Raw genomic sequence first — 27,435 nt, 5'->3', positions numbered from 1 at the left:
CAAAATATATAAAAAATAAAAAAATTGCCCAGTAGCACCTTAGAGGCCAACTAAGTTTGTTCTTGGTATAAGCTTTTGTGTGCATGCATGTATCTGAAGAAGTGTGCATGCACACGAAAGCTTATACAAAGAACAAACTGAGTTGGTCTCTAAGGTGCTACTGGACATTTTTTTTTTTTTAATCAAAGTAGTTGTTGAACTGAAATACAATTAAGAAGAAGTATCCAGTTTTTCTTTCCTTTGGTTTTTTTTTATGGGCCCCCAAGAGAGTGCGGCCCTAAACTATAGCTTGTTAGCTTATACATAAATCTGGACAGCTGCCCGCCGCCCCCCCCCCATCACATGGCTACCCCCATGGGCTTGAAGTCGAGAGTCCCCCTGTTATGTACTGAGTGAATAGGATCCAAAATGCAGCAGTCTGACTGGTCCTAGAACAATAGGATCCAAAATGCAGCAGTCTGATTGGTCCTAGAACAATAGGATTCAGAATATAGCAGTCTGATTGGTCCTAGAACAATGCAGCAGTATGACTGGTCTGCAGGAGCCACCGAATCCGGCTCCAGATGGAAGTGAATCCACAACCTGATTGGCCTACAGGAGAATTCCGGAATTAGCCATTCACGTGCAACCCATTGTGTAAATAATGTATATAAAGCAGATACTTTGAGGGGACATTCATTCCTCCTCACCACTATAAGCTGAATAAAGAGCATGAAATCCACTCTTGACTCAAAGTATATTTCACCCCCAGTCCTAGAGATATATGATGTGGGGGAACCCCAAAGCTGATTTTGGAGTTCAATGTGACGTAATGAACTTTTCCTTCTTCTTTTAGATTTGGAGCAAATGAGGAATTGGGAACTTGTAACCAGCTTCGGCATCGTCGAGAGCCTCAGTTTTGCCAGCTCAGGCGCGCGCACACACACACACACTCACACACACACACACACACACACGGCTCTTTGACTTGGCCCTTCCTCTTAGGGGAAGCCTTGGTGGCTGCGCGCCCGCAGCGCCAGATGCGGAAAAGGCGCTGGCTGGAACGCCTTGCACCAAGGTGGGCGTTGCTTCCTGGTTTCCGTCCTCAGGTACAGATCGGGAGAGGCGGAGTCTGCTTTTTCCTCTCCTGTGCCAAGGATCGGAGAGCGAAGGCAGGAGGGTGAGTCTCGCAGCGCTTTGCCCTACGAGGGACACTCGCACAACAAGCCGTTGCGAAGTGCTGGCCCCATATTGTGACCCTAACGCCTGCGCTCGGGAGAGTGTTTACACGGGAGAGTGGAGCCCCCTGTCGCTTTCACACAACCCGTTCGCCCCGCAAATAATCTTCCACTGTTCGGACTCCTTCATTGAAAGTTGCAAGAGGCTTGTCTGAAGTTTGTATCTCCGGTGTAGTCAGTTTCGGTTCCTGTGCAATTTTGAGCACCGGATAAATGCTCCCCCTCTTTGGCACAAGGGCACAAGTCATCCGGCTTTGAGAGAGAAAGAGAAAGCGTGTGTGTGAACAGAGAGAGAAAGAGAAAGACCAGCAGGGCTTTGCCCTTCTTTCGGTCCTGGCGTCTTGCTCCCTTTCCTCTCTGCGAGGCTGCCCGTCAGGGGGCTGAATGCCGCGCTGTGGCATTTGAATCGGGGCTTGCAAGCGGGGCCGGATTTAGGTTTGATGAGGCCCTAAGCTACTGAAGGTAATGGGGCACTTTATATGTCCAGCTGTCCTTTGTCAACTACAAATTGTCGCTGGTTTTTTTGTGTTGAATATATGCTATATGGTAATTTATGGACCTAATAGGTATCTAAGGCCATTTGCACATAACAAAATATGCCTTTTATCAAAGTAATTGTTGAACAGAAATACAATTAAGAAGAAGTACAGTCATACCTCATGTTACGTTTGCTTCATGTTACGTTTTTTCAGGTTGCATCCTGCGGCGACCCGGAAGTACCAGAAAGGATTACTTCTGGGTTTCGCCGCTTGCGCATGCACAGACGTGCAAAATGACATCACGCGCATGCGCAGAAGTGGCAAATCACAACCCGCATGTGCGCAGACGTGCCGCTGCGGGTTGCATTCTTTTCATGTTAAGAAGTATATTAATAGTGAAATAATTATTAAGCTATTAAGGAGTCTATGCAACACAAAACACTGTTGATGTATGTAGGTTTTATTTTATTTGTTTTTTATCTTAGATTTTGGAAATGTACATCCAGTTCCCCCCCTTAAATTTTTTGGGGGGGCCAAGAGAGTGGCGCCCTAAGCTATAGATCAGGCTTCCTCAACTTCAGCCCTCCAGATGTTTTGAGACTACAGTTCCCATCATCCCTGACCACTGGTCCTTCCGAAAACATCTGTGGGGCTGAGGTTGAGGAAGCCTGCTATAGATTGTTTAGCTTATACGTAAATATGGCACTGCTTGTAAAGCTAAACTCCAGAAACAGTAGCTTGTGGGCAGGGCGCTGCTGGATGAGGCCTCCTCCCCTGCTGCCTTGCCTGGAATCCAGGGGGATTTCCTCATATGCTTTGCCTTTGGGAAGCAATGACTTGCAGAGGAAAGAGGAAGCTGCCAGCAGATGCCCCTGGGCTCAAACAGATGAGTCCTGAGGCACCAGGACAGAGGCCAGCGCTTAATGCAGTGCTCAGCTGAGATCCAGTCTCTCAGACCAGGTATGTGTGGGAGCTCCAGTCCTCTGGCTACACAGAAGGACATAGGTAGCCATGCTCAGTGGTGGGATTTTGTCCAAGGAGGGCAGAGAAATCAGAGAAAGGGCCAAGGGGTTCCAGGAGGCAGGCTTCATCTGCATAAAACTCGCAAATCTGCCCTGATATCTCAAGCTGAAGATCTCATGCAGACACCGTGGCTAGTTCTCAAGTTTCTTGAAGCATTCTATTTTCAATTCGTTGCAGGAAAAAAAACAAGTCAAAGAGGTGTCTGTGAGGCAGGGCCCACCACGTCACAGTGTAGACCCACACCCCACGGATTCAGGAATATTCAGGGAATATTCAGCTTAGATGTAAGAGAATCTTTAGAACTGGGACCTATTCAACTTTTGCATGAGAGCATATGGAAATTCATGTATCTGCACACAAGACTCGTTTTAGTACCAACTGTTTTGGCAAAGGAGAGAAACAGGTAGCAGTTGCTATTGTGTGGCCAGCATTTCTCAGGCAAAGCTATGAGTAGAAAAGTGTGCTAGATGGCTGGAGAGGAATGGCATGTTTGTTTGGCTTTCTAGAGCAATTTTGGGAGTGGTGTTCTTGTTTTTCTCCTCCCACTCCAGAGTTGGTCCTGAGAATAGATGTGACTCTCTTTGTCTCTCCCTCTCTCTCTCTCTCAGACATTAAAAGCTGTGTAAAAACGATTACACAAAATGCATTTACAGTCCCTCTCTCTCTCTCTCTCTCTCTCTCTCTCACTCACACACACACACACACACACACACACACAATTTCCTTCCCCATTCCATTCAATTATTAACATGTGCAAGGGTGAGTGATTGGGTTTCACCAGCAGTCTGCTTTGTCATAGTATTCTTAGCTGTCCTGTAAGCAATGTTGAAAAAATAATAATTTTCAAAAGTGTGGGCAGGAGGCAGGAGGCAGGAGGTCTGGGCCCCAGCACAAAAGACCCAAGGCTCAGGTTCCCTAGTCGACCTCTTCACCACAGCCCTGGGGGGGTGGGCTTTATGGGTGAACTGTATGGAAAAAGTCACAGAGATGCCTTAGAAAAGTGTATGCCTACATTTAAAGTATGTTTAAAACACTTCTCTCTCTCTCTCCCCTCCCCAGAATCCTGGGAAATGTAGCTATGTGAGTATTAAACTAAAGCTCACATGATTCTTAGGGGGGTGCTTTAAATGTATGGAGCATACACAGCCTGGGAAATGGGGGCAATGTGTGGAGAAAGAAGCAGAAGCAGTGTTAGCTGTAAGCAAATGGCTGTATTGTGGGCTGGGTAAGGCTACAAAAAATACCACGACAGTTGCAGATGACATCCTTGTGAAAGGCCTAGCCTGGGTCAATTCTGGCCACTTGAAACTAGTTGCTTTAGTTCCTTGTGTATTTAGGGAAGGAATGATTGCTCAGAATCTTGGGTCCTTTCTGGATGCAGGGAAAACGCACACCAGGTTTTTCCTTTAGCATTGCAGTAGTGCTAGTCACCATCAAATGTCATTAGCATGATATATTGCCTTCCCATGAGCATGGTGGAGCATTGCTGCAAGTAATAGCCAACCATGTGCTTATTTCCCCCTGTTTGTTTTTTGTTTGTTTGTTGCCCAGGGTGCCGCTGTGGTATAAACCACTGAGCCTCTTGGGCTTGCCGATCGAAAGGCCAGCAGTTCGAATCCCCGCAACGGGCTGAGCTTCCGTTGCTCTGTCCCTGCTCCTGCCAACCTAGCAGTTCGAAAGCACACCAGTGCAAGTAGATAAATAGGTACCGCTCCAGCGGGAAGGTAAACGGCATTTCCGTGCACTCTGGTTTCCATCACGGTGTTCCGTTGCACCAGAAGTGGTTTAGTCATGCTGCCCACATGACCCGGAAAGCTGTCTGTGGACAAATGCCAGCTCATTCAGCCTGAAAGCAAAATGAGCGCCGCAACCCCATAGTCTCCTCTGACTGGACTTAACTGTCCAGGGGTCCTTTACCTTTAACCTTGCTACACTTGGGCTCAGGGGACAAAAAAGGCTCTCCACCCCTCTCCTCATGAATGGTTGTTTGCTTTGTAGCCAAGCTGAGGCAGAGTTATGGCCAGCGACAAAGAGATTCTTCGTGTGGTCAAGGACTTAAAAAGTAAGTGCACATGATTTTCTTATGTGCTTCTTCCCTTTCCTCCGTGTGAGCGCATGCATACAAAGCATGATTTGGGGGTGTTTCCCCTCTTGTGTTCCAGTTATCATGTGCACTATCATGTGCACCTCCAAATCTCTGGGTTCCCCAATGCTTGCAGATAACTGGAACGTGTCCAGAGGAGGGCAACCAAAATGGTCAAAGGCCTGGAAACGATGCCTTATGAGGAACGGCTAAGGGAGCTGCGCATGTTTAGCCTGGAGAAGAGGAGGTTAAGGGGTGATATGATAGCCATGTTCAAATATATAAAAGGATGTCACATAGAGGAGGGAGAAAGGTTGTTTTCTGCTGCTCCAGAGAAGCGGACACGGAGCAATGGATCCAAAGAAGATTCCGCCTAAACATTAGGAAGAACTTCCTGACAGTAAGAGCTGTTTGACAGTGGAATTTGCTGCCAAGGAGTGTGGTGGAGTCTCCTTCTTTGGAGGTCTTTAAGCAGAGGCTTGACAACCATATGTCAGGAGTGCTCTAATGGTGTTTCCTGCTTGGCAGGGGGTTGGACTCGATGGCCCTTATGCTCTCTTCCAACTCTATGATTCTATGATCTCCCTCTTGTTTCCCGGAGATGCTATTTTGGCTATAAACCTATTGTCCTGCCCTTCATTACAGGGCGTAGTAGGGTAGCAGGGCTGGAACATTTAATGCTTTGGAATGTGGCTTAATTGTACCCCTTTCTTTATCTAGATACCGTGACTGAGTTAAACAAAAACTACCAGGAGCAGGGACTACCGGTGACAGACGGGAGTCGGGAGCTGCAACAATTCTGTGCCCAGCTGGAGTTCCTGTTGCAGGTAAGGCACCTCTAACAGACTTGGGTTGATGATGTGATAGAAGCAGACATTGTGTGAACTGCAGCTTAAGTTGGTGCACCCCCAAAGTCTGCAGCATGTGACTCATGCTGCCCTGCTCTGGTGCTGCTCTTCCCATGAACCTTTGCTGCATCCTGTAGCAAAGTGTGGGTGATCCTCGAGGTTGTATCATCTTAAGCTGTGTGATGAGCATCCGAGAGGGCAGGTTTTTTGTTCGTTTCTATTTTTTCTGTGCTGCAACTGTAGCCCATTAATACGAACCCAAAGGGCCTAACTTAGTTAGCTATTATTGTTCTTTCAAAAGCAAATGCATGCCCTGCCCACACAGTGCAGTCACAACGCTCGGAGCAGCTTACAAGAAGGTCAGAGCACAAGGCAAGCCCTGCTGGAGCAGGGCAAAGGTCCATCCAGTCCAGCAACTTCTTCTGACCATAGGCAACCTGATGGCCATGGAAAACCTGCAGGCGGGACCGGTACGCAGCAGCAGTCACCCTGCTTGCAATTCCCAGCAACTGGTATCCAGAGGCAAGCCAACAATTTAAAGCAATAAAACATCCACATGAACAAACCTGGACCCTAAAATCTTGGGAGGCTTGAAAGTGTGATGGGCGGCTACTGTGAAAAGGGCCTTTTTGGTGGATGCCCCTCCCTAGAGAGACTGGCCTTGAGCCTATCTTAGCCTCTTTCCAGTGGCAGGTGAAGACTTCTTCATTTTCTCAGGCTTCTTGGATCCATACACTTTTAATCCATGGAACCTTACAGTGGTGTTACTGTGTATCCTCTTCTGTTGTTTTACTGGTGGCAATTGAAACATTTGTGTAACTTCTTGTTGCTTTATTGATTGGTGTTGCATTTTAATAGGGTTTTTTTTTTAATATACAGTGGTATCTTGGTTCTCAAACTTAATCCATTCTGGCAGTCCGTTCCAAAACCAAAGTGTTCCAAAACCAAGGTGCGCTTTCCCAAAGAAAGTAATGCAAAATGAATTAATCCGTCCCAGACTTTTAAAAGCAACCCATAAAACAGCAATTTAACATGAATTTTGCTATCTAATGAAACAATTGATCCATAAAATGAAAGCATAAACAATGGACTGCAATCACACTGTCAGGGAACTGACATCAGAGGAAAGGGAGGTGGTAGGGCTCCCAGAGGCTGGGAGGGAGTCAGCAGCTAAAGCAGGGACCAGCAGGGGGAGCGAGGGGTCTCTGGAGGAGGATCTCAGGAATGCTGAGAGAGACGCAGCAGCCAAGGCAGGAACTAGCAGGGGAGAGGAAGGGGTGAGAGACACGTCCAGCGAAAACAGCGGGGAGGTGTCAGAAGCAACCATAGGGAGACCCATGCTTCGCCGGAAACTGCCACGTCGTGAGTCCAGGAGACGCGTTTCCGTTAAGGAGCTTCTTTGCTGGAAGCGCTTCCGCAGGCAGCCACTGTCAGACTCTACGAGTGACTAGAGCAGACATGTCTGAGGAGCTCTGTCACACACAGAGGTTTGTGGAGCCGCACAAACTCTGAGGGAGCACAATTTTAAGCACAAGCAGCTAATCATCCCCTGACAGCAGTCTGACAGTCTCTGTACGCTGCCTGTGCAGGAGAAAGCATCATGAGCAACCCAGCCGGAACCGGAGGGGCAGGGGTTGGAGCTGGTCCAAGCTTGGAAGAAAGGTATCAAGCTTTGGAGGTCCAACTTGCGCTGCAGACGGCGAGGCTCGAGGAGAGAAGGGCTCAGGATGCAGACAAGAAGGGGAGAACCACTCAGTTCCCCAGAAAGGTACCAGGATTGGTGCAGAAGTTTGGGGGGGACCCCAAGGATTACCATGCCTTTAGGACAGAGATGCAATATGCCCTTAACGTGCAGTTTGATGAGTTCCCTGATGAGGAATCGCGAGTTGCTTTCGTAATTGGGCATCTTGAGAAGGGGGCGCGAGACTGGGTTCGACCCCTGATGGCAACGCACAATGATATCCTAAAGGACACTATGAATTTCTTTCGTGCAATGGATATCATGTTTTCCAGCGATATTGAGGAAGGGGTGGTGCGCAGACAGCTAATGGCTTGCAAGCAGGGAAGCCGATCTGTCCGTGAGTACTGGACTGAATTTACCATGCTGATTCACAGATTGGGGTGGGATTTATCGGCGGCACCCATTCAGATGCTATTTGAAGAAGGTCTTTCTTCGGCTGTGAAAGACGAGCTGTCCCGGAGCCCCACGGCGGTGTCTATGGATCAGCTAACCAAATCTGCGCTGACCATTGGAGCGCGCCAGGAGGCAAGAGCCTTGGAGAGGCGGGAAGGGAGAGGGGAACGTTGGAAGGAGTTCCGCATTCCAGACATTCCTGAGCCAGCTTTCCCGCCGGCAGAGCCGATGGAAGTCGGAACAGCCCGCGCGCGCGCAGTTTCAAAGCCCAGTGAGGGGGCTAAGAAGGAGGGAAAAGGGGCCCGGAAATGCTATCTCTGCCAACAGCCAGGCCACTTTGCCAGAGTCTGCCCACAGAGGAAGGAATGGCAAGGGATGGTGGGAGCTGTTGAGGGGGGAGAGCAGGGAGAAACGGAGCAGGTAAAAGCCAACGCCTGGTTGCCACAGTCGGGGCACTGCAGCCAGGCCAAAGAGCAGTGAAAGTGCCCGTGCCAGAAGCTCCTCGACCTGCTCTAGTGATTGAAGTGTCGCTAGAGCTGCAAAATGGACACCCCCTAAAAATAAAGGCGCTGTTGGACTCAGGCAGCTCCTGCAATTTTATGAGCAAGGAGTTTGCTGCTGAACACCAGATACAGACGGTCCCTTTAAGCAACCCCCTGCAGGTGACCACGATCGATGGCAGGGAACTGTTGGGAGGAGGAGTCAGCTTGCAGACCGTCCCAATGATAATGAGGGTGGCAAGGCACACAGAACTGATAGCGTTTAATGTGGCCACCTTGGGAGGTGCTCCCATTATTTTGGGAATGAGCTGGCTAGCCCTACATGATCCGCTGGTGGGCTGGCATCAAAGAGTGGTTTCCTTCGGTTCAGCACATTGCTTAGAACACTGCAGGGGGGAAAAGGGTTCAGCAGGGGCCCAAGCCACCCTAGCAGGGACTGAAGTAATGGAGAAGGTGAAGGTGCCACCACAGTATGCAGATCTCAGCGACGTGTTCAGCGAGAAGGAAGCTGACCAACTACCCCCACATAGGCCCTTTGATTGCCAGATCAATTTACTCCCTGGAGCACAGCTTCCTGTAGGCAAGTTGTATGCCATGTCAGACAGGGAAATGCAGGAGTTGCGAGAGTTCATTGACAAGAACCTGAAGAGAGGCTTCATCAGAGAGTCCAAGGCAGCGGGGGGTAGCCCAGTGTTTTTTGTGGATAAAAAGCACACGGACAAGCCGAGACTTGTATGTGATTTCAGGCGGTTAAATGCAGTGACAGAGCCGGCGGCTTTTCCTATGCCCAGGATTGATGATATTTTGACCAGGGTGCGGAAGGGAAAGATTTTTACAAAGCTGGACCTAAGGGGGGCGTACAACCTGATACGTATAAGGAAAGGGGATGAATGGAAAACCACCATGTTCACCCCTTTGGGGGCATTTGAATATCTCGTGATGCCTTTTGGATTACAAACAGGCTCCGCGTGTTTTCAATCGTTCATGAACCACGTACTGGGGCCTTTGCTCTACAAGAATTGCGTGGCCTTCCTAGATGATGTGTTGGTGTATTCGGAGAATGAGGAGCAACATGTGAGAGACGTCAGAGAAGTGTTGAGCAGGCTGCAAGCCAACAGGCTGTGGGTGAAACTGGAGAAGTGTCAGTTTCATACCAAGGAGGTGGAATTCCTGGGGTACCGCCTGTCAGACAAGGGGTTGGCCATGGACCCCGGCAAGGTTCAAGCAGTGCTGGAATGGAAAACACCCAAAACCAAGAAGGATGTGCAGAGGTTCCTAGGGTTTGGAAACTTTTATCGTAAGTTCATCCGAAACTTCGCCCACCTGACGGCGCCCATCACGGACTGTCTCAGCAGTAAAAAGAAGTTTGTTTGGACGGCGGAGGCGGAGCGAGCGTTTGAGGAACTGAAAAGGGCCTTCGCCTCTGAAGAACAACTTCTGCATGTGGATTTACAAAAAAAAGCTGAGGGTCGAAACAGACGCATCTGACAGAGCCATAGGGGCGGTGCTTCTTCTGCAGCCGGGGAAGGAGGAGTCAGAGTGGCGACCGTGTGCCTTCTTTTCGCGAAAGCTGAACAAATCCGAGAGGAACTACACGGTGTACGACCGGGAACTTCTTGCTATTCATGAGGCTTTCCGGAGATGGAGGCACCTGCTAATTGGTGCACAACATAAGGTGCAAGTGTGCACGGACCATAAGAATCTAGAGTATTGGAGAACTGCGCGAGTGCTCAACCAACGGCAGTTGAGATGGGCCCAGGAGTTCTCCAAATTTAACTTTGAGATTTGTTACGTGCCAGGCCCAGAGAACGTTAGGGCGGACGCTCTCTCACGCAAACCTGAATATTTGGAGGGGGAGGGAGCACCCGAAGAGACCCATGTCATTCCAGAGGACCGCTGGGTGTGTGGGGCGGCATTGGTGGGGCAAAGGGAACTGGTAGAGGGAACGGTGCAGGATGAATACGCCCAGGACAAACTCAGGGGTCTCAGGAGGGAGGGAGACAAACCCGGGGGTTTTGAGGAGAGAAACGGGGCGTTGTACTACAAGGGAGCGTTATATATACCTGAAGGGGAATTGAGGGAAAAGGTACTCAAGCAACTGCACGATAGCCCCACAGCAGGGCATTTTGGGCAACACAAAACCATGTGGCTGGTTACCAGGGAATTCTGGTGGCCCAAGGTCAGGGAAGATGTGCGGGAGTATGTGAGAGGGTGTGACCAATGCCAACGAGCCAAGGGGGAGAGGCGGGCACCGGCAGGTTTATTAGAACCACTACCCACGCCTGAAAGACCATGGGAAGCAGTGGCAATAGATTTCATGACTGATCTGCCAAGGTCCAGAGGGAAAACAGCCATCATGGTTGTGGTAGACCTGTTAACCAAGATGGCCCACTTTATAGCCTGCTCACATGCGGTCACAGCAGAAGAAACCGCTAAATTGTTTGTAGAAAATGTGTTTAGGCTGCATGGCGCCCCCTTGAGGGTGGTTTCTGACCGAGGGAAACAATTTACTTCCAGGTTCTGGAGGAAGCTCATGAGCTTACTGCATGTAGAGGTTAATTTCTCAACTGCCCGTCATCCAGAAACCAACGGGCAGGCGGAAAGAGCTAATGGTGTCCTCCAGCAATATTTGAGGTGTTATGTGAATGACAGAGAGAATGATTGGGTGGAGAAGCTGGCGTTGGCAGAATTTGCCTACAACAATGCAGAGAACGTGTCCACGGGGATGAGCCCCTTTTTGGCTAATCACGGGTGCCATCCCCGAGCCTTCCCAGGGGGGGAAGGGGAGAACTGGAGCGTTCCAGCTGCAGAACAGTTCGTTGAAGAAATGGAAGCGATCCATCGCCAGCTCCAACTTAACTTAAACAGGGCTAAGGAGGAATATAAGAGGCAGGCAGACAAAAACAGAAGGGAAGGTGAAAGCATTAGGGTGGGGGACCAGGTGTGGCTGTCCACCCAAGGGTTACCATTCAAAGGGGGTTGTAAGAAGTTAAGACCCAAAAGGCTGGGCCCATTTGAAGTCACGCAGCAGGTCAACCCAGTGGCTTTCAGACTCCGGTTACCGAACCACATGAAGCTGCACCCAGTGTTCCACAGGTCGTTGCTGTCACCATATAAAGGGGACAGAGAAGGGAGGGTCAATAGGGGACCAGCTATGGAGGAAAAGGAACACAGCTACCATGTAGCGGAGATTCTCGATTCCAGGTGGAAGGGAGATCAAGTAGAGTATTTGGTAATGTGGGAAGGGGAGCCGGAGTCGGAAAACACCTGGGTCATGGCAGAGGATGTAGATGACGAGGTTTTGATAGAAACTTTTCATCAGAGATTCCCTCGTAAACCTCAGCCAGTGGCGAGGTTCCGGAGGGAATACTTTGCCACCACCGACGAAGAAGAAGAGTTGGAGGGGTTCTCTGATTCCGAGGCGGAGGAGGATTCAGCGAGCCGGAACGAAGACCGATGGAGGGAAATGTTCGAGACGTCTGAAGATGAAGAGGATTCTTTTCGGGGTTTTAGCTCCTCACCGCCCAGAGGAGAGAGTAGGGGCGGGGGGGAAGGGGGCCCTGGAGGGGAGGTGGATGTCAGGGAACTGACATCAGAGGAAAGGGAGGTGGTAGGGCTCCCAGAGGCTGGGAGGGAGTCAGCAGCTAAAGCAGGGACCAGCAGGGGGAGCGAGGGGTCTCTGGAGGAGGATCTCAGGAATGCTGAGAGAGACGCAGCAGCCAAGGCAGGAACTAGCAGGGGAGAGGAAGGGGTGAGAGACACGTCCAGCGAAAACAGCGGGGAGGTGTCAGAAGCAACCATAGGGAGACCCATGCTTCGCCGGAAACTGCCACGTCGTGAGTCCAGGAGACGCGTTTCCGTTAAGGAGCTTCTTTGCTGGAAGCGCTTCCGCAGGCAGCCACTGTCAGACTCTACGAGTGACTAGAGCAGACATGTCTGAGGAGCTCTGTCACACACAGAGGTTTGTGGAGCCGCACAAACTCTGAGGGAGCACAATTTTAAGCACAAGCAGCTAATCATCCCCTGACACACACAATCAATCAGTAGCTGAAATGGGTTCCACACAGCCACAAAAACACAAAAGAACCATAAAAACACAAATAAGAGGAGGAGAAGAAGAGTTTGGATTTGATATCCCACTTTATCACTACCCGAAGGAGTCTCAAAGTGGCTAACATTCTCCTTTCCCTTTCTCCCCCACAACAAACACTCTGTGGGGCTGGGAGACTTCAAAGAAGTGTGACTAGCCCAAGGTCACCCAGCAGCTGCATGTGGAGGAGCGGAGACAAGAACCCGGTTCACCAGATTACAAGTCTACCACTCTTAACCACTACACCATACTGGCAGACCTCAGCGTAACACTCAAAATGGAAGTGTGGCACTCAAAACAGAAGTGTAGCACTCAAAACTGAGCACGTTCGGCTCCTGATAAAAGTTCGCAACCTGGAAGACTTACTTCCGGGTTTGAGTGTTTGGGTTCCAGGTTGTTTGAGTACCAAGGCATTTGAGAACCAAGGTACCAAGGTACCAATATAATTTTATTAAGTTTTCTGTTTTACAATTTAAAATTCTCATTTTACATCCTTAAGATATTAGTGACTTCCCTTCTTTTCTTTCCATGGTTCATTTTACATATCATAAATCCCTTCATATTTAACAAAAAATATACAGTGGTACCTCGGGTTACAGACGCTTCAGGTTACAGACTCCACTAACCCAGAAATAGTACCTCGGGTTAAGAACTTTGCTTCAGGATGAGAACAGAAATTGTGCAGCAGCAGTGGGTGGCCCCATTAGCTAAGGTTAAGAACAGTTTCAGGTTAAGAACGGACCTCCAGAACGAATTAAGTGCTTAACCCGAGGTACCACTATACCATTCAGTATTTTATTATCGCATCCATCAAAACTTGTTTACACTGTTGAATGTATCTTAATGCTGCCAACGTTTTCAGCATTTTTAATTGTTGGGTGTGGGATAGAAATAATGCAGATGTGTAAATAAAAATTAACAATGCCATTATCATTCCTCCCTCCCCGCCTCTGCTTGGTCATTATAGTATGATCTGAAAGAAAAGAGAAACCTCTTTGGGCAAAGGAAAGATTACTGGGACTTCCTGAGCCGAGTTCTGACCAGACTGCACAGTGGTGTTCATGCAGGGGTGCAACATGTCACCTCCCTCGACAAAGTAAGATTGGCTGATGCTATTAATGGTATCGCCACTATTATTTATTCGATTTCTTACTCACCCTTCACTATGTGGTTCCATGGTAGGTTACAACCATTTTAAAATACAATGCGAAAAATAAAATAAAAAAATTCCTTCCAGTAGCACCTTAAAGACCAACTAAGTTAGTTCTTGGTATGAGCTTTTGTGTGCATGCACACTTCTTCAGATACAAAACTGTTAAAACAGTCCAGAGAATTGGGTGGATCCTCGAATTTGCATCTTGCGTTGTCAGAGGCCAGAGCTGCACCTTCAGTGTATGACAAAAACTACACAATAAATGTTCCAGATACACCTCTGTGGGGATAAATTTCCACAATTTGTGAGCATTGGGGACAGGAATGGGTACATGTGAAGGATTGGGGAAGGAGAAAGGGAGACATGGGCATAGCCAGGGGGGCAGCTCCCCCCCCCCAATCAAGTAAATAAAGAAAAATACTTATCAAACTGACCAACTGCATCACCGATAACTTGGTTCTGCCCCCCTAATATAAAGCCTGCCCCCCCCCAGCTACGCCCATGCCTCCCTTTCTCCTTCCCCAGTTCTTCACATGTACCCATTCCTGGCTACGCTCCCCACCCAGAGGTACAATGTGATGGCACTGTCTCTTGTCAACAGGGTCTGCCTCAGGCAGTGCTTCTCATTGGAAGGAGATCCTGCAGAGCAGGGACCAGGAATCAGGGAGATGCTGCACATCATTTGTTCTAGTGATCAAAAGGATGATCATATTAACAAGGGCAAACAGCCCTTAGGGGTTATTTGATAAGGGAGCCTCCCCTAAATCTGGTGCCTTGGGCTGGGTGTGGCTGATGGGAGTTGTAGTGCAAAACATTTGGAGGGCACCAGGTTGGGGAAGGCTCGAGTGTGCCTTACACCTGGGATGTTCACATATTCTTTCACATCTTACTGTGCTTTATGCAAAACTAATTTAATAATACAGCACTGTTTTTCAATGTTAAGAACCATACACCCATAACAGGATAGCTCAGTTGATACTGGGATAGCTCAGTTGGCAGAGCTTTAGACTCTTAATCACAGAGTCATGGGTCTGAGCCCCACATTGGGCAAAAGATTCTTGCATTGCAAGGGGTTGGATTGAATGACCCTTGCTGTCCCTTCCAACTCTACAGCTCTGTGATTCTATGATTCTTTGTTTTTTATCTACAATTAAGCACATGGACATGTATTTCTTAGTGGGCTGTTTTTAATGAACCACTAAGGATTGCATAGGAGCATAGATATTAGTATAAATAGTATATAAAAGAACTGCTGAATAATCACAGGGAAATCATGCCATATTTTCAGGGCCAGCCCTAGCATTGGGCAGTGTGTGGTGACTGCCTCAGGCAGCAAATGCAGAGGGGCAGTGGGCATAGCCCTTTGGTTGTTCCTCTTGAACCCCAAAACCCAGAATTTATGCCAGGCCAGATGAGGTAGCGATGGTGTCAATAAAGAATCACCTAATGAATAAGGCAACTCTTGAAGGCTTTCCCACCTTTGAATGTGAATCTGTTTCCCTTGGTAGCTGAAAACAGCTGTGGGGAAGGGCCGTGCTTTCATTCGTTATTGCCTGGTCCATCGGCAGCTGGCGGAGACCTTGCAGCTTTGTTTCATGGAGCCAGAAGTCATCAGGTAAGAGCTTGAAGGTGAAAGTGGCATGGCAGTGGGAGAGGAAGCTTGCGATGCAGGAAAACAAGGTTGCACACTATCCTCATAGCGCAAAAGAAAAGGGCAAAATGATGGGGAAGTTGGGATAGCACAGGGATCTCCAAGGTGACACCTGTGGGCACCACAGTGCCCTGAGATGCACACACACACTCCTGGTAGCTGCCAAGGCTCTCTGTCCCTCCCAGTTTTTTATTCTTCAAAATAGTAAGACTTCTATGGCTTAGAGAAAGTTGGCAGGTGGTGGTTGTTATTATTTTCCATTCATTCATTCATTTAAGGATTTATAAACCACCTCCCAATAAATGTTTCTGAAACAGCATGCAACATTTCTTAGTAAAAATGGAATATATAAAACATTTTTAAAAACAAACTTTAAGATAACTGCATTACAAAATTACGTATGCATTTATATGGGCCAGCTGCTTTTCTATCTCTGCGTTATTTGTTTTGAGGTTCATGTAGGTATTTTTCCCATTGTTGCTGTCATTGTTTGGTTTGGGGTGGGGGGAGGTTTGAGCATCGCCAGTTTTCCTCTGTGAGATGAGCATTTTTTGGCACCCAGGACATTTTCTTAGATTTCCAAATGTGCACCTGGGCCCCAAAAGGTTAGAGATCCCCAACACAATGAGTTTGCTTAAAGTCTCTGCTATGTATGTATTTATGCTTTACTCTTTGCAGTGAGTGGTACTACGCACGCAGCCCTTTCTTGGATCGAAAGCTGTGGACAGACATCTTGGGCTTCCTCTATGAGCTGGATGGCATGGCCTTTCACCTGGCCCTGCGCAGAGGAGACCTGGATGCTGCGTGGCCCGTGGTCTCTGAGTGAGTAGCAGGCGCTGCGTATTTTCCATGGATGCAGATACAGCCTCCCCACTCTGAGCTTTCTGAGTAAGACAGTCAAAGGAAACGGGCGAGAGGAAGGGCTTTGTTGCATGTTGTCACCAGCAGAAGGTGCTCTTCTCTCCTCTAAATTTTTCACACCAGAGCATTTGGTTCAGGTCTTGTTCTGCTACTGCTAAGCTTCTGTTATTTTGCAGGCGGCTTCACAGCATAAAGCCACGGAAGTGGTAAACCTCGTAGAAACAGAAAAAAGTACTGAGATGCAAGGTCTGCACTAATAGAATCAGTTCAGCAAACTAAAACAGTGAAAACATCCATACAAATGCTAAAAATAACAAAACAATTTCATAATATTGGCCTTCCATAAATGACTGGGCTACACCTCTGGGAAAGCCTTCCTAAACAAAAATGTCTTCATTTATGCACCTAAATATCATCATGGGAGACACCTGTCTGATTTTGGTTAGTAATTGATCCCAGAGAGCTGGAGCTGCCAAAAGCCCACTTTCTAGTACAGGCTAAGTGTATCTCTAGACACTAATACTGATATCATCAGCATCCTTGCAAATCCGCTGCTTTGATCTCTTCCAGGGTTTTGCCACGATGTTCCAACCCAGCTGCTATGCACTCCCAGCAGAAGGAAGCATCCTCTGAGGTACATATTCCCCACTTCCTTGCCTATCCCGTTGCAAAATACTTCCTGCCCTAAGACCCCAGCAATGATTTTGGATCACTGGTGTACCTTGAGAGCTTTTCCTTTCCCTGTCATGAAAATGGATCTAGAACCTGCAACCCCTTCCCAGCCCAAACACAGGAGGGCTGTGGTGGTCACTCGTTCCCCATTCCTGGATTAGGGAAACATGTCTTGGTGGTGGCATGGGCTGTAGCCAATCAACACTCTCCACAGCTGGCTTTTCCTCACCTCAGATGTGCAGAGCCAGTTTTGTGGAGCTCACACTAAGAGAGGAAAGGGTACATTTGTATTAAACACTCTGGGGGCACTTCAAGACCTGTCCTCATTACTTTACAAATGCTGTGTCTCTCTTTATCTTACCTCGCATTAAAAAGGGAGGGGGCTCCTAACTTTGCAAACCTTAGATTGTTGTTCAGCCTCTTGTTCACTTTTTTAATTCACAGTCGTTTAGAGGCCTTTATTCCTGGCTGTGAACCAACTTTTGAATCTAGCACCCATTGATAATACTCTAATTTCCTAGGATCCAGCCTGATCCCATCACTCTGTACCAAACAATTTATGTGTTTGTTGACCATAGGCTGGGAACTCAAACAGAGACTGCGGGAACCACCAAGGGGCCACCAAAGTTCATGAGAGCTCGCCAAGAACCACTAGTGACCAACATGCTGTTGAGCCAACTGCTGATGATCGACTCACTGCTGGGCTGGAAAACTCAATGGAGAAATGGGTTGGGATCTGGAGAAGCAGGAAGAACAGTCTGCTGCAGATGGGTGCTCTCTTGAAGCTGAGTCATTTTATGGAAGCAGATCCAGCTGCTGGCAAGGAGGTGCAAAAGGGAAATGGTGAGCTGCAGGCCCAAGTGGAGAAGCTGAGCAAAGAGCAGCCAGGAAGCATCTCTTCCATCGAGGAACGGTGTTCTCTGCTTCATCAGGCAGATCACTGCCTGTGTGGAAAGATGGAGAGGCCACCTACTGAAGGTGACACCAAGTGGAAGCAGGACTTCAAAACACTGATGTGGGAGCTTGCTGCTTTGCGGCAAAAATTGGCCCAGCAACAAGAGGAGAATGCATCTCTGAGACTAGCCCTTTTGGAGGAAAACCAGCTTCTGAAAGAGGAGCGGGCAAAACATGAGCAGCAACACAAGGAGAAGATGGATGAGCAGGAAAAACAGCAGCAGGAGTTGGCCAAAACCATCAAGGCCCTCAGGGAGGCAGAGGACAAGGTTGCCAACCTGACTAGCAAATGCCAGGAGGCCTGGTCCAAGAGAGATGCCGCCGAGAGGTCTCTAGAGGAGGCAGAGCAAAGGCTGAGTTCTCAGGAGGCAGAGAGGAGGAAGCACTTGGCAGACATTGAGGCCCAAGAGTTAAGGCGCCAGCAGCTGGTCTCTCGGTGTCAGGGCCTACAGGAGAAGCTGAAGGCATGCGAAGAGAGCTTGGAGAAGTGGGAAGCCCAAGCGGTAGCTTGGAAAAGCCAAGGTGGCCAGCTGGGAATGAATGAGGAGCAGCCAGAAGGCATGAGCTGCAGGCCAGCAGAAAGGGAAGAACATCCAGCCATGTTGGAATGGGGTCCTCTAAAGGGGAAACTGGAGAGGAGCCTTGCTGAGATACAGGTACTAGAGAGGGAGAAGGAGACTCTTATGGAAACTCTGGTGTCCCAGGAGAAAAGTCTGGTGTTTTCAAAACTAGAGGTTCAGGACCTTCAGAAGGAGCTGTCGGCATGTCAGGAGCATGTTGCCACTCTCCGGACATCTCTGGAGGAGCAGGAGAAGGCCCTAAGGGTCAAGGAAGAAGCAGCTCAGGGTTTGCAAAGAGAGTTGAATAGCCAGTTGGCCCAGCTACAGGACGCCCTGGGGAAAAACACTACGCTGGAGGCTCATTTAGAGGAAGCGGCCAGCAAGAAGTCTCAGCTGGAAGCTCAAGCTGTTGAGGAGCAGGCCAGGCATGAAAGGACTTTGCAGGAATTAGGGAACCAGCTGGGAACTTTTGAAAAGGAGGTGGCCACACTGCAAGAGGAGAGGCAGCAGCTGCGGGCCACCTTGCAGCAAGCCCTCAAAGAAAGAGAGGCCTTGGTAATGCAAGCTGAGAGCATGGCTTCTGCTCTGGACAGACGGGCGCAGGAGGCTACACAGCTTCGGAACAAGCTGGAGGAGCTCAAGGCCACCAGCAAAGCACAACAGACATCCTTGCAGGAGACAAATGAAGTAGTGGCCTCAGCCCTCAGGGGAGAGTGCCTACAGCTGAGAAATCAAGTGGAGCAACTGGAGCAGGAGAAGATGTGGGCCACAAACATTGCGGAGCAACTGAGTGAAGACTTGGAGCAGGGCTGGGAATGGCCCAGGGAGGAAGGTGCTCTACAGAGGACATGGCCTCCTTCTGTCACTGTGCTGGACTCGGCCTGTGGGGCCAGAGATGAAAAAGGCAGGGACCTGGTCAGGAAGAGGGGCATCGCTGAGGAAAACAGCCATGGAGGAGCAGGGCCATGGCCAATGAACACAGAGTTTCTTCAGGTCGATGGGCTGCAAGATGCGGCAAGTCCTGTCAAGAAAGGGGCCGGTGCTAAGCCTAGTGCAGAAGCCCATGGGAAGGTAAGGGACTCATGTTCCATGTACAATGTGAAGATACATGATAGTTGAGAAATGGTGTGCTACTGATCCTGACCATATGGAGGCACTGCCTGCAACTGGCATCCCTCTTCTCCAGTGAGAGAAAGTCTCAATGTGGTGGCCTCCAGAAGTTGTTGGACTCCAACTCCCATCAGCCCCAGCCAGTGTAGCCAATGGCCAGAGATGCTGGAAGTTGGAGTCCAGCCACATATGGTGGGCACCATGTTGACTAGCCCACATGTATGGCAAGTCAAAATAACTATGAAGTTTGAGTTTTATATGTCATGTGCTGAACTTTTAAATTTGGGGTGAATCTAGAGTTTCATCTAGGACTCAGATTTTAGGCAATCCTCAAATTTATGTGACAAAACTTGAATTTCAATACTCAAATCTGGAAATTGAAACTAAACATTTGGTCTCTAAAAACCAATCCCCTAATTCTGATTTATTTTTTCAAAAATAAAATCAAACCGTTAACTTAAAAGCAACGTTTTTCTGTAGCATTATTTCAAGGGGGGGAACATTGGAGACAGGAACAAACAGTGTGTGTATCAGAAAAAAAGTAAAACCATTTCTTCTATGCAAAGTCCTGGTGTGCTGGTGAAGCTCCAGGCCAGAAAGTATTGTGAGCAAAAATATAGGCTCATTTAGAGTGCTGGGCAAAAAAAAAGCAGCTAAGTAAGTTCTGGAGTTTAGCAGTCCATTACCAATGGCATTTTCTGAAGGAGTGCTGCCCCCAGCAACTTCATTTTGCAGGTGCTGCTACAGCCTTGAAAATGCAGCTGTCAAATTTGAAGCCTTGGCAATACCCCCACAGTTGCAAGCTCCTGGGTCTGTGTGATCTCTCTAACTGGGACCCACTGATTTTCTATTGTGCTCCCCCCCCCCTTATCTGATTCCCCTCAGTGTCTAACTGACCATCTGAAGAAAATGAAGGCTGATGTGCAGCAAGCAAAGCAAATGTTTGCTGCCAAGGAACAAACAATGATGCAGCTGATGGAGCAGCTGAGCCGGTGAGAGCATGAGCCTATTTCATTGGATGGTAGGTTTAAGGAAAGGACTGTAGCTCAGGGAGGGAGGAGGTGCTTTGCATGGAGAAGAGTTCATATCCCATCTCTGGTAGGACTGGGAAGACCCCTGCCTCAAACCCTGCAGAACTGCTACCGGTCACTGCACTGAGATAGATGGACCATTGGTTTGACTTGGTGTAAGTCAGTTTCCTGTGCTTCTATAAAGCAGGGATAGGGAACTAGATCTGGCCAGTCACCTGTCAATCACCTGATGTCATAAAATGTCAGGTGATTCAGCTGCAAAGAAAGAATTGTGAGTGCCCTTCGTGTGCTCCTGGTCCTGTGTTAAGGAAATGCTGAAGAAATCATATATTATCAAACTCCAGGATTCTTTGAAACAGGCCATTGCAATTAAAGTGGTTTGAAACAACAGATGTTCACAGTGTGTATGTATTCAGTAGTTTCCTTTCCTCCTGCTTAGGTCTCAGCAGGAAAAAGAACAGTTGCTGCTTTTGCTGGAGAAAAGCCGACAGGAATCGGAAGAGAAGGAGAAGAGGTACAAAGGGGAGCTGTCAGAACAGGGGGAGACCATTTGCAACATGAAAGGAAAACTGCTGGAGTTACTACGGTGAGTAAACTGAGTCCATGAGGAGCAGAGGAGAAGGGAGCCGCACTCCCTTCATGCTGCTGGCTTTGGAAATGCAGACTGGGGGGAGGGGACCCCACAAAGATCAAAACACACTAGATAAGCTAGAGACCAGCCAGAGTCTCATCTTCCCAGCTGGAATCCTCAGCTGCAGCTCAGTGATAAAGAGCAACACACATCCAAGTACCACAGAATAGCAATACAAAGCGTAGTATTCATTTTATTAAGATCAATACAACTGCAATCTTATGTATAGGTTCCTGGGAGTGAGCTGCATTGGTACTCACTTCAAACTGCAGAGGGTCAGCTTGTAAAACACATTGAGTGCATTTCTTGAATTGACAATGGGCTACAAGAGATGATCTATAATTCTTAAAAGGCTCCATCTTTTGTCATGGGCTGGTGGCGGTCATTAGCTGCCTATAGAGCTAGAAAAGGTAAATTTCTCTGTCCTCCCTTTTCTTCTTCAGGGAAAAAGATGCCCTGTGGCAAAAGACAGAAGGCATTGCCTCCACAACTCCAGCTCCTCAGAACCCAGGGGTGTGTGTTCAATGCAAAAAGGATTTCAGGCTCATGTCGCGCCGATACCAGTGCAGGTAACATCTGTGCTATTATTGTTGTTGTTATTATTAATTAAATTTATATGCTGCCCATCATCTGAAGATCACAGGGCAGTTCATAACATAAAAATACAAAATGAAAACACAAAATACATGATAAGAACAAGAACAAACCAATAGCCCCTCTCCCACAAATACATTTAAAATGACATAGGCTGTTTAATTAGCCAAAGGCCTGGGAGAAGAAGTGTGTTTTTGCCTGGTTCAATGTAATGAAGGCGCCAGGCGAGCCTTCTCAGGGAGAACATTCTACAAATGGGGAGCCACTGCATAAAAGAAATAACTTGCGTTCTGTGAGGAGGACCAAGTGTGCAGGGCCGGATTTAGGTTTGATGAGGCCCTAAGCTACTGAAGGTAATGGGGCCCTTTATATGTCCAGCTGTCCTTTGTCAACAACAAATTGTCACTGTTTTTTGTGTTGAATATATACTACATGGTAATTTATGGACCATTTATTTACCACTGTTGCTGTGTGTAGGTTTTATTTGTTTTTTTATCTTATATTCTGGAAATAGTTTTTTTTTCTTTAAAAAATTTTGGGAGCCCCAAGAGAGTGGGGCCTTAAGCTATAGCTTGTTTAGCTTATATGTAAATCCAGCACTGCAAGTGTGTCAAGGATAAACAGAACTTTAGCCAGGAATTATGCTTTTTCCTCCCCCTGTTCTGTTTTTCTGCCCTACTAGATCCCACAGCATGTGGGAAAAGGGGGGTGAACCAGAGAATGGCCCTCCCCAGTGAAGAATACCCCTACAGATGGGTACAGATGGGTCTCTTTGGTCTAGGTGAGAATGTGACACCATCAAGTGACGGAACATCCCAGTGTGTCCTTTTGCATGCAGGGACCTCTGGACCGTTGGTAATATTAGATACATTAAGCATATCGTTGAAGGGCACTCAGATGCAAAAAAGGGCTGATCATTTTTTGAGATTTAGGCACCATGCTTCTGTTACTACAGCCTCAATTTGCATTAGTTTTTTAGGCAGCTGCACCACAGCTCATATTCAGTTTCTGATCAACTCGGACTTTTCACCTGAAACAAGTGAACAAGCACATCATAAATTAAGTGGCAATACCCTAAAGCCACACTCTCATATCCTCTCCATCTCAAAAGCCTCTTTTTGTATCTTTTTCCTTGTACCATCATCCCATAGTGTGAGAAAGCTAGCTGTCAACAATTTCAGGTGCCCAGGCTGTGTCTCACGTGATGTTTCCCATTTCTCGTCAGTTCTTCCCATGCTCACTTGTTTCTAAAAACCACAATGTCTTGTTTTGGATCACAACTTCTCCTTTCTGCAGCTGCTGTTTACTAATGAAGGGTCTCCAGCTCCCTAGCAGTAGAAGAGGGGTGATGGAGTGGCAGGGCCTAACTTGATGGGACACATCCCCAATCAGATCTATCATCTCTCTACTTTTTAAATCTCCTGCCCTTGCCTTTAAAAACTTGTATAAACTCTTTGTTTACAGGACATCTAGATGCTCTGCAAGTTCAGTGCTGGTGACATGCCAGCCACCTGCCATCTTATTGTGTCTAGAGGCATCTATAGACAGGTCCTGTCAATGATCCAAGAGGACCAGGCCACTTTCAGCTTTTGAGACCCCTAGCCATAATGCGTGTAGTGCATTATCATGACTATTCAGAGCAGGTCTGGATTTTTAGCCCTGCCCTTTATGTCAGGTTGTTCCAGTTTGGGGATAAAACTGGATAGTGAACTTTAAATAACAGCTTTGCTCTGCTTGCCAAAATTGATCAGGCCTGAAATGCACAGCATAGGATGCTTTCTTCGGAAAAAGGAATACAATGATATAAAGATAAACAACCAGACCAAAACCTGAGGTCTTCCTTTGCAAGGGAATATATGGACAAAGAACCAGACCAAAAATGAAAGTCCAAAACTTTGTTGCCTAACAAAATGTTACACAGCTTTGGATGTTCTCACCCTTGTGGAAAAAAAACACTGAAAAGGAGAAATAGAGATTAAAGTGAAGGAATTACTCAACCTAGCACACTAACCCTAATACACACACACACACACACACACACACACACACCAAGGAGTGAGGAAGTACATACAGAAAAGAGTGTCCTGGCAAAGGAGCCTGATAAAATTAGGAAAAAGAAGTAAGGCGGGAGAAAGAAGTGCCATAGTCACATCTTGCCAGAGGTGACGCAAGGTAGGTACAGCGGTTGCAGCGTGCTCCAGGTGCCATCTTGACGGGTGTGACATTCTGCCCCACCCCCCGTGACTCCCAAGCCTACAGTGAGCCGGGGAAAGGGGGGAGCTGCAAAGTGGCGCACAAGGCAAACCTACCTGCTAGCCCATCGGCTACCCGCGGCTTTGCAGCTCCAGCACTCTCAGAGCTACAGCCACAAGCAGAGGATCCCACCGCCGTCCATACGGCACTCAAGCACCACTGTCGGCAAATCGCCTGCCGGTGCATGCGCAGCACGTAGTGGCGCCACGCATGCACCGTACATATGGCACATGTGCATGTGCTGTACATATGGTGCATGTACCGCCAGGCGGCTTGCCACCCCCCCCGCCCTGCACCGAGTGCCAGTTAGCCTTCCTTTGCCCCTACATCTCACCTTTTGAAATCTCTGTTGTGCAATTCTTTTCCAAATTTGCAATCCACTTTGTGAATTGGTGCTTCTCCAAATTGGCATTAAGAGGGATCTGTTTTTATAGTCACATAGCCTGGCGAACAAAAGTTCTTTCCCATAGAATCCATAAAGCCAACTGACTTGTGAAAACAGCCTTCTTCTCTGTCAAGATCCAGATTTAACTTGTCTTGAAATTGTTCTCTCCACTTGCATGGGAATGTCCTCCATTTGCATAGGCCCACAGCTTCTGCATTTTAAAAGTAGCAGAATGCAGATTGTTTGCATCACAGTTCACACGCACAGCAAATCTTGTTTGCTTCTTAGCCCACTGTAAGGGAACTCTCTCTCATGCAGGCACATACAGAAAGGTAACTGTTCCATTCGGGTTGCCCTGCTGTCACTAGGACTAGAACTATTTCTTATCAAATTTTGCTCTTTAAAGCTCACGACTTACATTTTCAGTCCAACTGGGTTAAAAACACTACTTACTTAATTTCAAAAATAAAAGGACAGAACAGAATTGGAGAGATATGATACATATTTTTAAGAAGCATTATATAAAGCATAAGCATACATGTCGTTAATAAACATTAACAAAGTGGCTTCCTGTGCGCCCTCTCTCCTTCGCTTTCTCAGGTTGTGCCGGAGCATGGTGTGTCATGCCTGCTCGGTGAGCAGCGGGCACAAGGAGCGCTGCTGCCGTCCCTGCTACCAGAAGAGAAATGGCCAAGGCACCTGACCAGACTCAGAGGGCTCAGCAAGGCAGCCCATTCCACCCAGTGGTACAGACACTGCAAGTCCAGAAAATGGCTCCCTCCCTGAGTGTCATGTGGGAATGGATGTGACTTCTGTTTGGGCATTGGTTGCAGGCTCCTCCAAATGAAGAGGAGCATATGGTGGCAGTCAGGGACATTGTCATGATAAACGGCTTAGAAATTAAATTTGTATCAGGGATGACTCTAAATATTCAGCGGGTTCCAGTGGTGTAGGAGCATCTCTCATTCTTTCCAGATCCAACACTATTAGTTAGAAGTCTGTTTTTATCTGGCGTTTCTGTGAGGCATGCAGCCAGGCACTCAGATTCAGCCATTTGCCTTCAGCCCCTGCAGCTGAATATTTCCCAAACTTCTCCTTTGCGGGATACCATGTGTTGACCCAACAAACAGTTGCTGTGGTTGGTTGGAGGTGCTGGGGACAGGAAGTATATGAAGCATGGGTAAGGGCATTGTCCCAATGAACTTGAGTCCATCGTTAAAGTTGAGCATATGGAAGCTGGCAAACATGGGATCTGAAAGTGAGCGACTTCATGAGCAGTTGCCCTGTTCTCTCTCAGCAGCATCACAGGAGGAGAAATTTTGTGGGATAATGCTGTGGCTACGCCGAATTCCCAAGCTAGTCCAGGGAAGCATTTTGCTTCCTACTGTACTGTTTCCTACTGCAGGTGGTGGGAACTCCTAAGGCAGCTGGGAAGATCAGGAAGAATTATGGGAGGGGAGGAGTCCCCATCACCACCATGGATGGCAGGTGTCATGTCCCCAGTTCACTGTACTTTATTCTTACTCTGAAGATCACTATTGGAAACTGGAATCCATAATTGAATCATGTAATTGCTGTGGAAGAAATGATTATTTATGGGGTGGAGCATTCAGAAATTAAATTTCAAAGAAAATCATTTGGGTGGGTTTTGTGCTAGTTCTTTCCCTTCCTTTTTTGTGCAATAAAATATATTTTGTAGTGTTTTGTTTCTCTATATTAGCAAAGGAATCCATATCAACAACAAAAGTGTCAATATGTGTCAGCTGCTGCAGAAACGGTGACATTAAAATGTAGTCTTTCTCTCTCCCCATGCCTTACTTTAGCAAACAAGGTGGCTGGGGGAAGAAGCTGGTGGATCAAGCTACCTGTGGCATTTGAAATGCACTATTATATTCTCTGTGTGAATGTCAGGAGGGACGTGGGTGGCGCTGTGGTTTAAACCACTGTGCCGCTTGGGCTTGCCGATCGGAAGGTCGGCAGTTCGAATCCCTGCAACGGGGTGAGCTCCTGTTGTTCAATCCCAGCTCCTGCCAACCTAGCAGTTTGAAAGCATGCAGTGCAAGTAGATAAATAGGTACCGCTCCAGTGGGAAGGTAAACAGCGTTTCTATGCGCTGCTGTGGCTCCGCCAGAAGCGGCTTAGTCATGCAGGCCACATGACCCGGAAAAACTGTCTGCGGAAGCAGACAAACACCGGCTCCCTCAGCCTGTAAAGCGAGATGAGCACCACAACCCCAGAGTTGTTCACGACTGGACTTAAATGTCAGGGGTCCTTTACCTATGTGAATGTCAAGTTTTATTGTTCACTCTTAAAGAAGAAAGAAGCTGCAAGAGTCACATGCCTAACCAGGGCTTCAATTTGATCAACCCAATAAACTGGAGTGGAGGCGCACAAATCTTTCTCCTGCTGACCACTTGAAACGGGCCGTTTACATGACTTGGTTACCATCCCACTTTGCCCAAGTGATCCTTCCCTAAAGTTGTCAAGTCAGCAGCACCCAAACTCTAAAACTCACAGGGCAGGGTCTAGTGACATCACAAATTCCCAAGATTCTTTGGGGGAAGCGGTGGCTGATTCTGCTTTAAATGCATTGTGCAGAAGGAGCCTGATTAGCCTTGCCTTATGAGAAATAAGAACTATGTCCATGACACTTTCTCAGATTTCAAAATGGACCCATTGTCCTGAAAAGGTTGGCAACCCCTGTAAGCTTTTCCCTGCCCTATTTTTTTAAAATAGTGCCAGTCTAAGGTTGTATTCTTCCCATAAAATGGAGCAGCTACCCCAGTTTATTTATATTCTGCAATATTTCTATACTGCCTTTCACATAGTTCAAACCAGGATGGAGAACCACCTTTCTTCCTCTGTGCTTTTAACAGCAGCTGGATCTGCAAAGCTTTCCATGGCATAAAGACCAGCACGATCAAAAGGCATGGGAGGAGCTGGGGGAAAGAAAGATATGGCAATCTTAGCTGAAACAGATTGCCTAAAAGCACTTGGCCCTAGAGAGCTGATGAATAAGAAAATGTGCATTCAGCACATCCTCCATCCTGCTCTTTCTCTCTTGTCTGCAATTGTGAGGCAAGAGGGTGCAACAGTGGACAAGGGAGATGCCTCTTAGCCAACCATTTGTTCCCCTCTGCAGGCTTCCTGCTGTTCTTGCAAAAGGCTGCTTCAATGAAATCTCTTAAGCAAGAGGTTTCCCAGTG

General features: G+C 47.8%; 1 protein-coding gene across 3 annotated transcripts; it reads left to right on the top strand.

The window, feature by feature from the left end:
* The first annotated feature begins 983 nt into the window (after positions 1 to 983).
* Positions 984 to 25,865, top strand: RUFY4 (RUN and FYVE domain containing 4). Of its 3 annotated transcripts, none has more exons than XM_082238198.1 (12): positions 984 to 1,159; positions 4,718 to 4,781; positions 5,523 to 5,629; positions 13,342 to 13,470; positions 15,036 to 15,142; positions 15,857 to 16,000; positions 16,610 to 16,673; positions 17,290 to 19,296; positions 20,221 to 20,327; positions 20,806 to 20,952; positions 21,441 to 21,566; positions 24,830 to 25,865. In XM_082238198.1, the coding sequence occupies exons 2-12, from the start codon at positions 4,736 to 4,738 to the stop codon at positions 24,930 to 24,932; spliced, it is 3,087 nt and encodes a 1,028-aa protein (XP_082094324.1). In that variant the 5' UTR covers positions 984 to 1,159; positions 4,718 to 4,735; the 3' UTR covers positions 24,933 to 25,865. The 3 variants fall into 3 exon arrangements, with proteins under 3 accessions (XP_082094324.1, XP_082094325.1, XP_082094326.1); XM_082238199.1 differs by lacking the exon at positions 984 to 1,159 and adding an exon at positions 1,198 to 1,679; XM_082238200.1 differs by lacking the exon at positions 984 to 1,159 and adding an exon at positions 3,782 to 3,799.
* The last annotated feature ends 1,570 nt before the right edge of the window (positions 25,866 to 27,435 follow it).

Source organism: Podarcis vaucheri (genome assembly GCF_965113315.1).
Source record: "Podarcis vaucheri genome assembly, chromosome: 1".
NCBI lineage: Eukaryota > Metazoa > Chordata > Lepidosauria > Squamata > Lacertidae > Podarcis > Podarcis vaucheri.
This window is presented reverse-complemented; position numbering and strand designations above follow the sequence as displayed.

Coding starts and splice junctions, on each gene's coding strand:
- RUFY4 (XM_082238198.1), top strand. CDS start 4,736: ATGGCCAGCGACAAAGAGATTCTTCGTGTGGTCAAGGACTTAAAAA. Junction 16,674..17,289: donor AGAAGGAAGCATCCTCTGAG/GTACATATTCCC, acceptor TGTTGACCATAG/GCTGGGAACTCAAACAGAGA. Junction 20,328..20,805: donor CTGATGGAGCAGCTGAGCCG/GTGAGAGCATGA, acceptor CCTCCTGCTTAG/GTCTCAGCAGGAAAAAGAAC.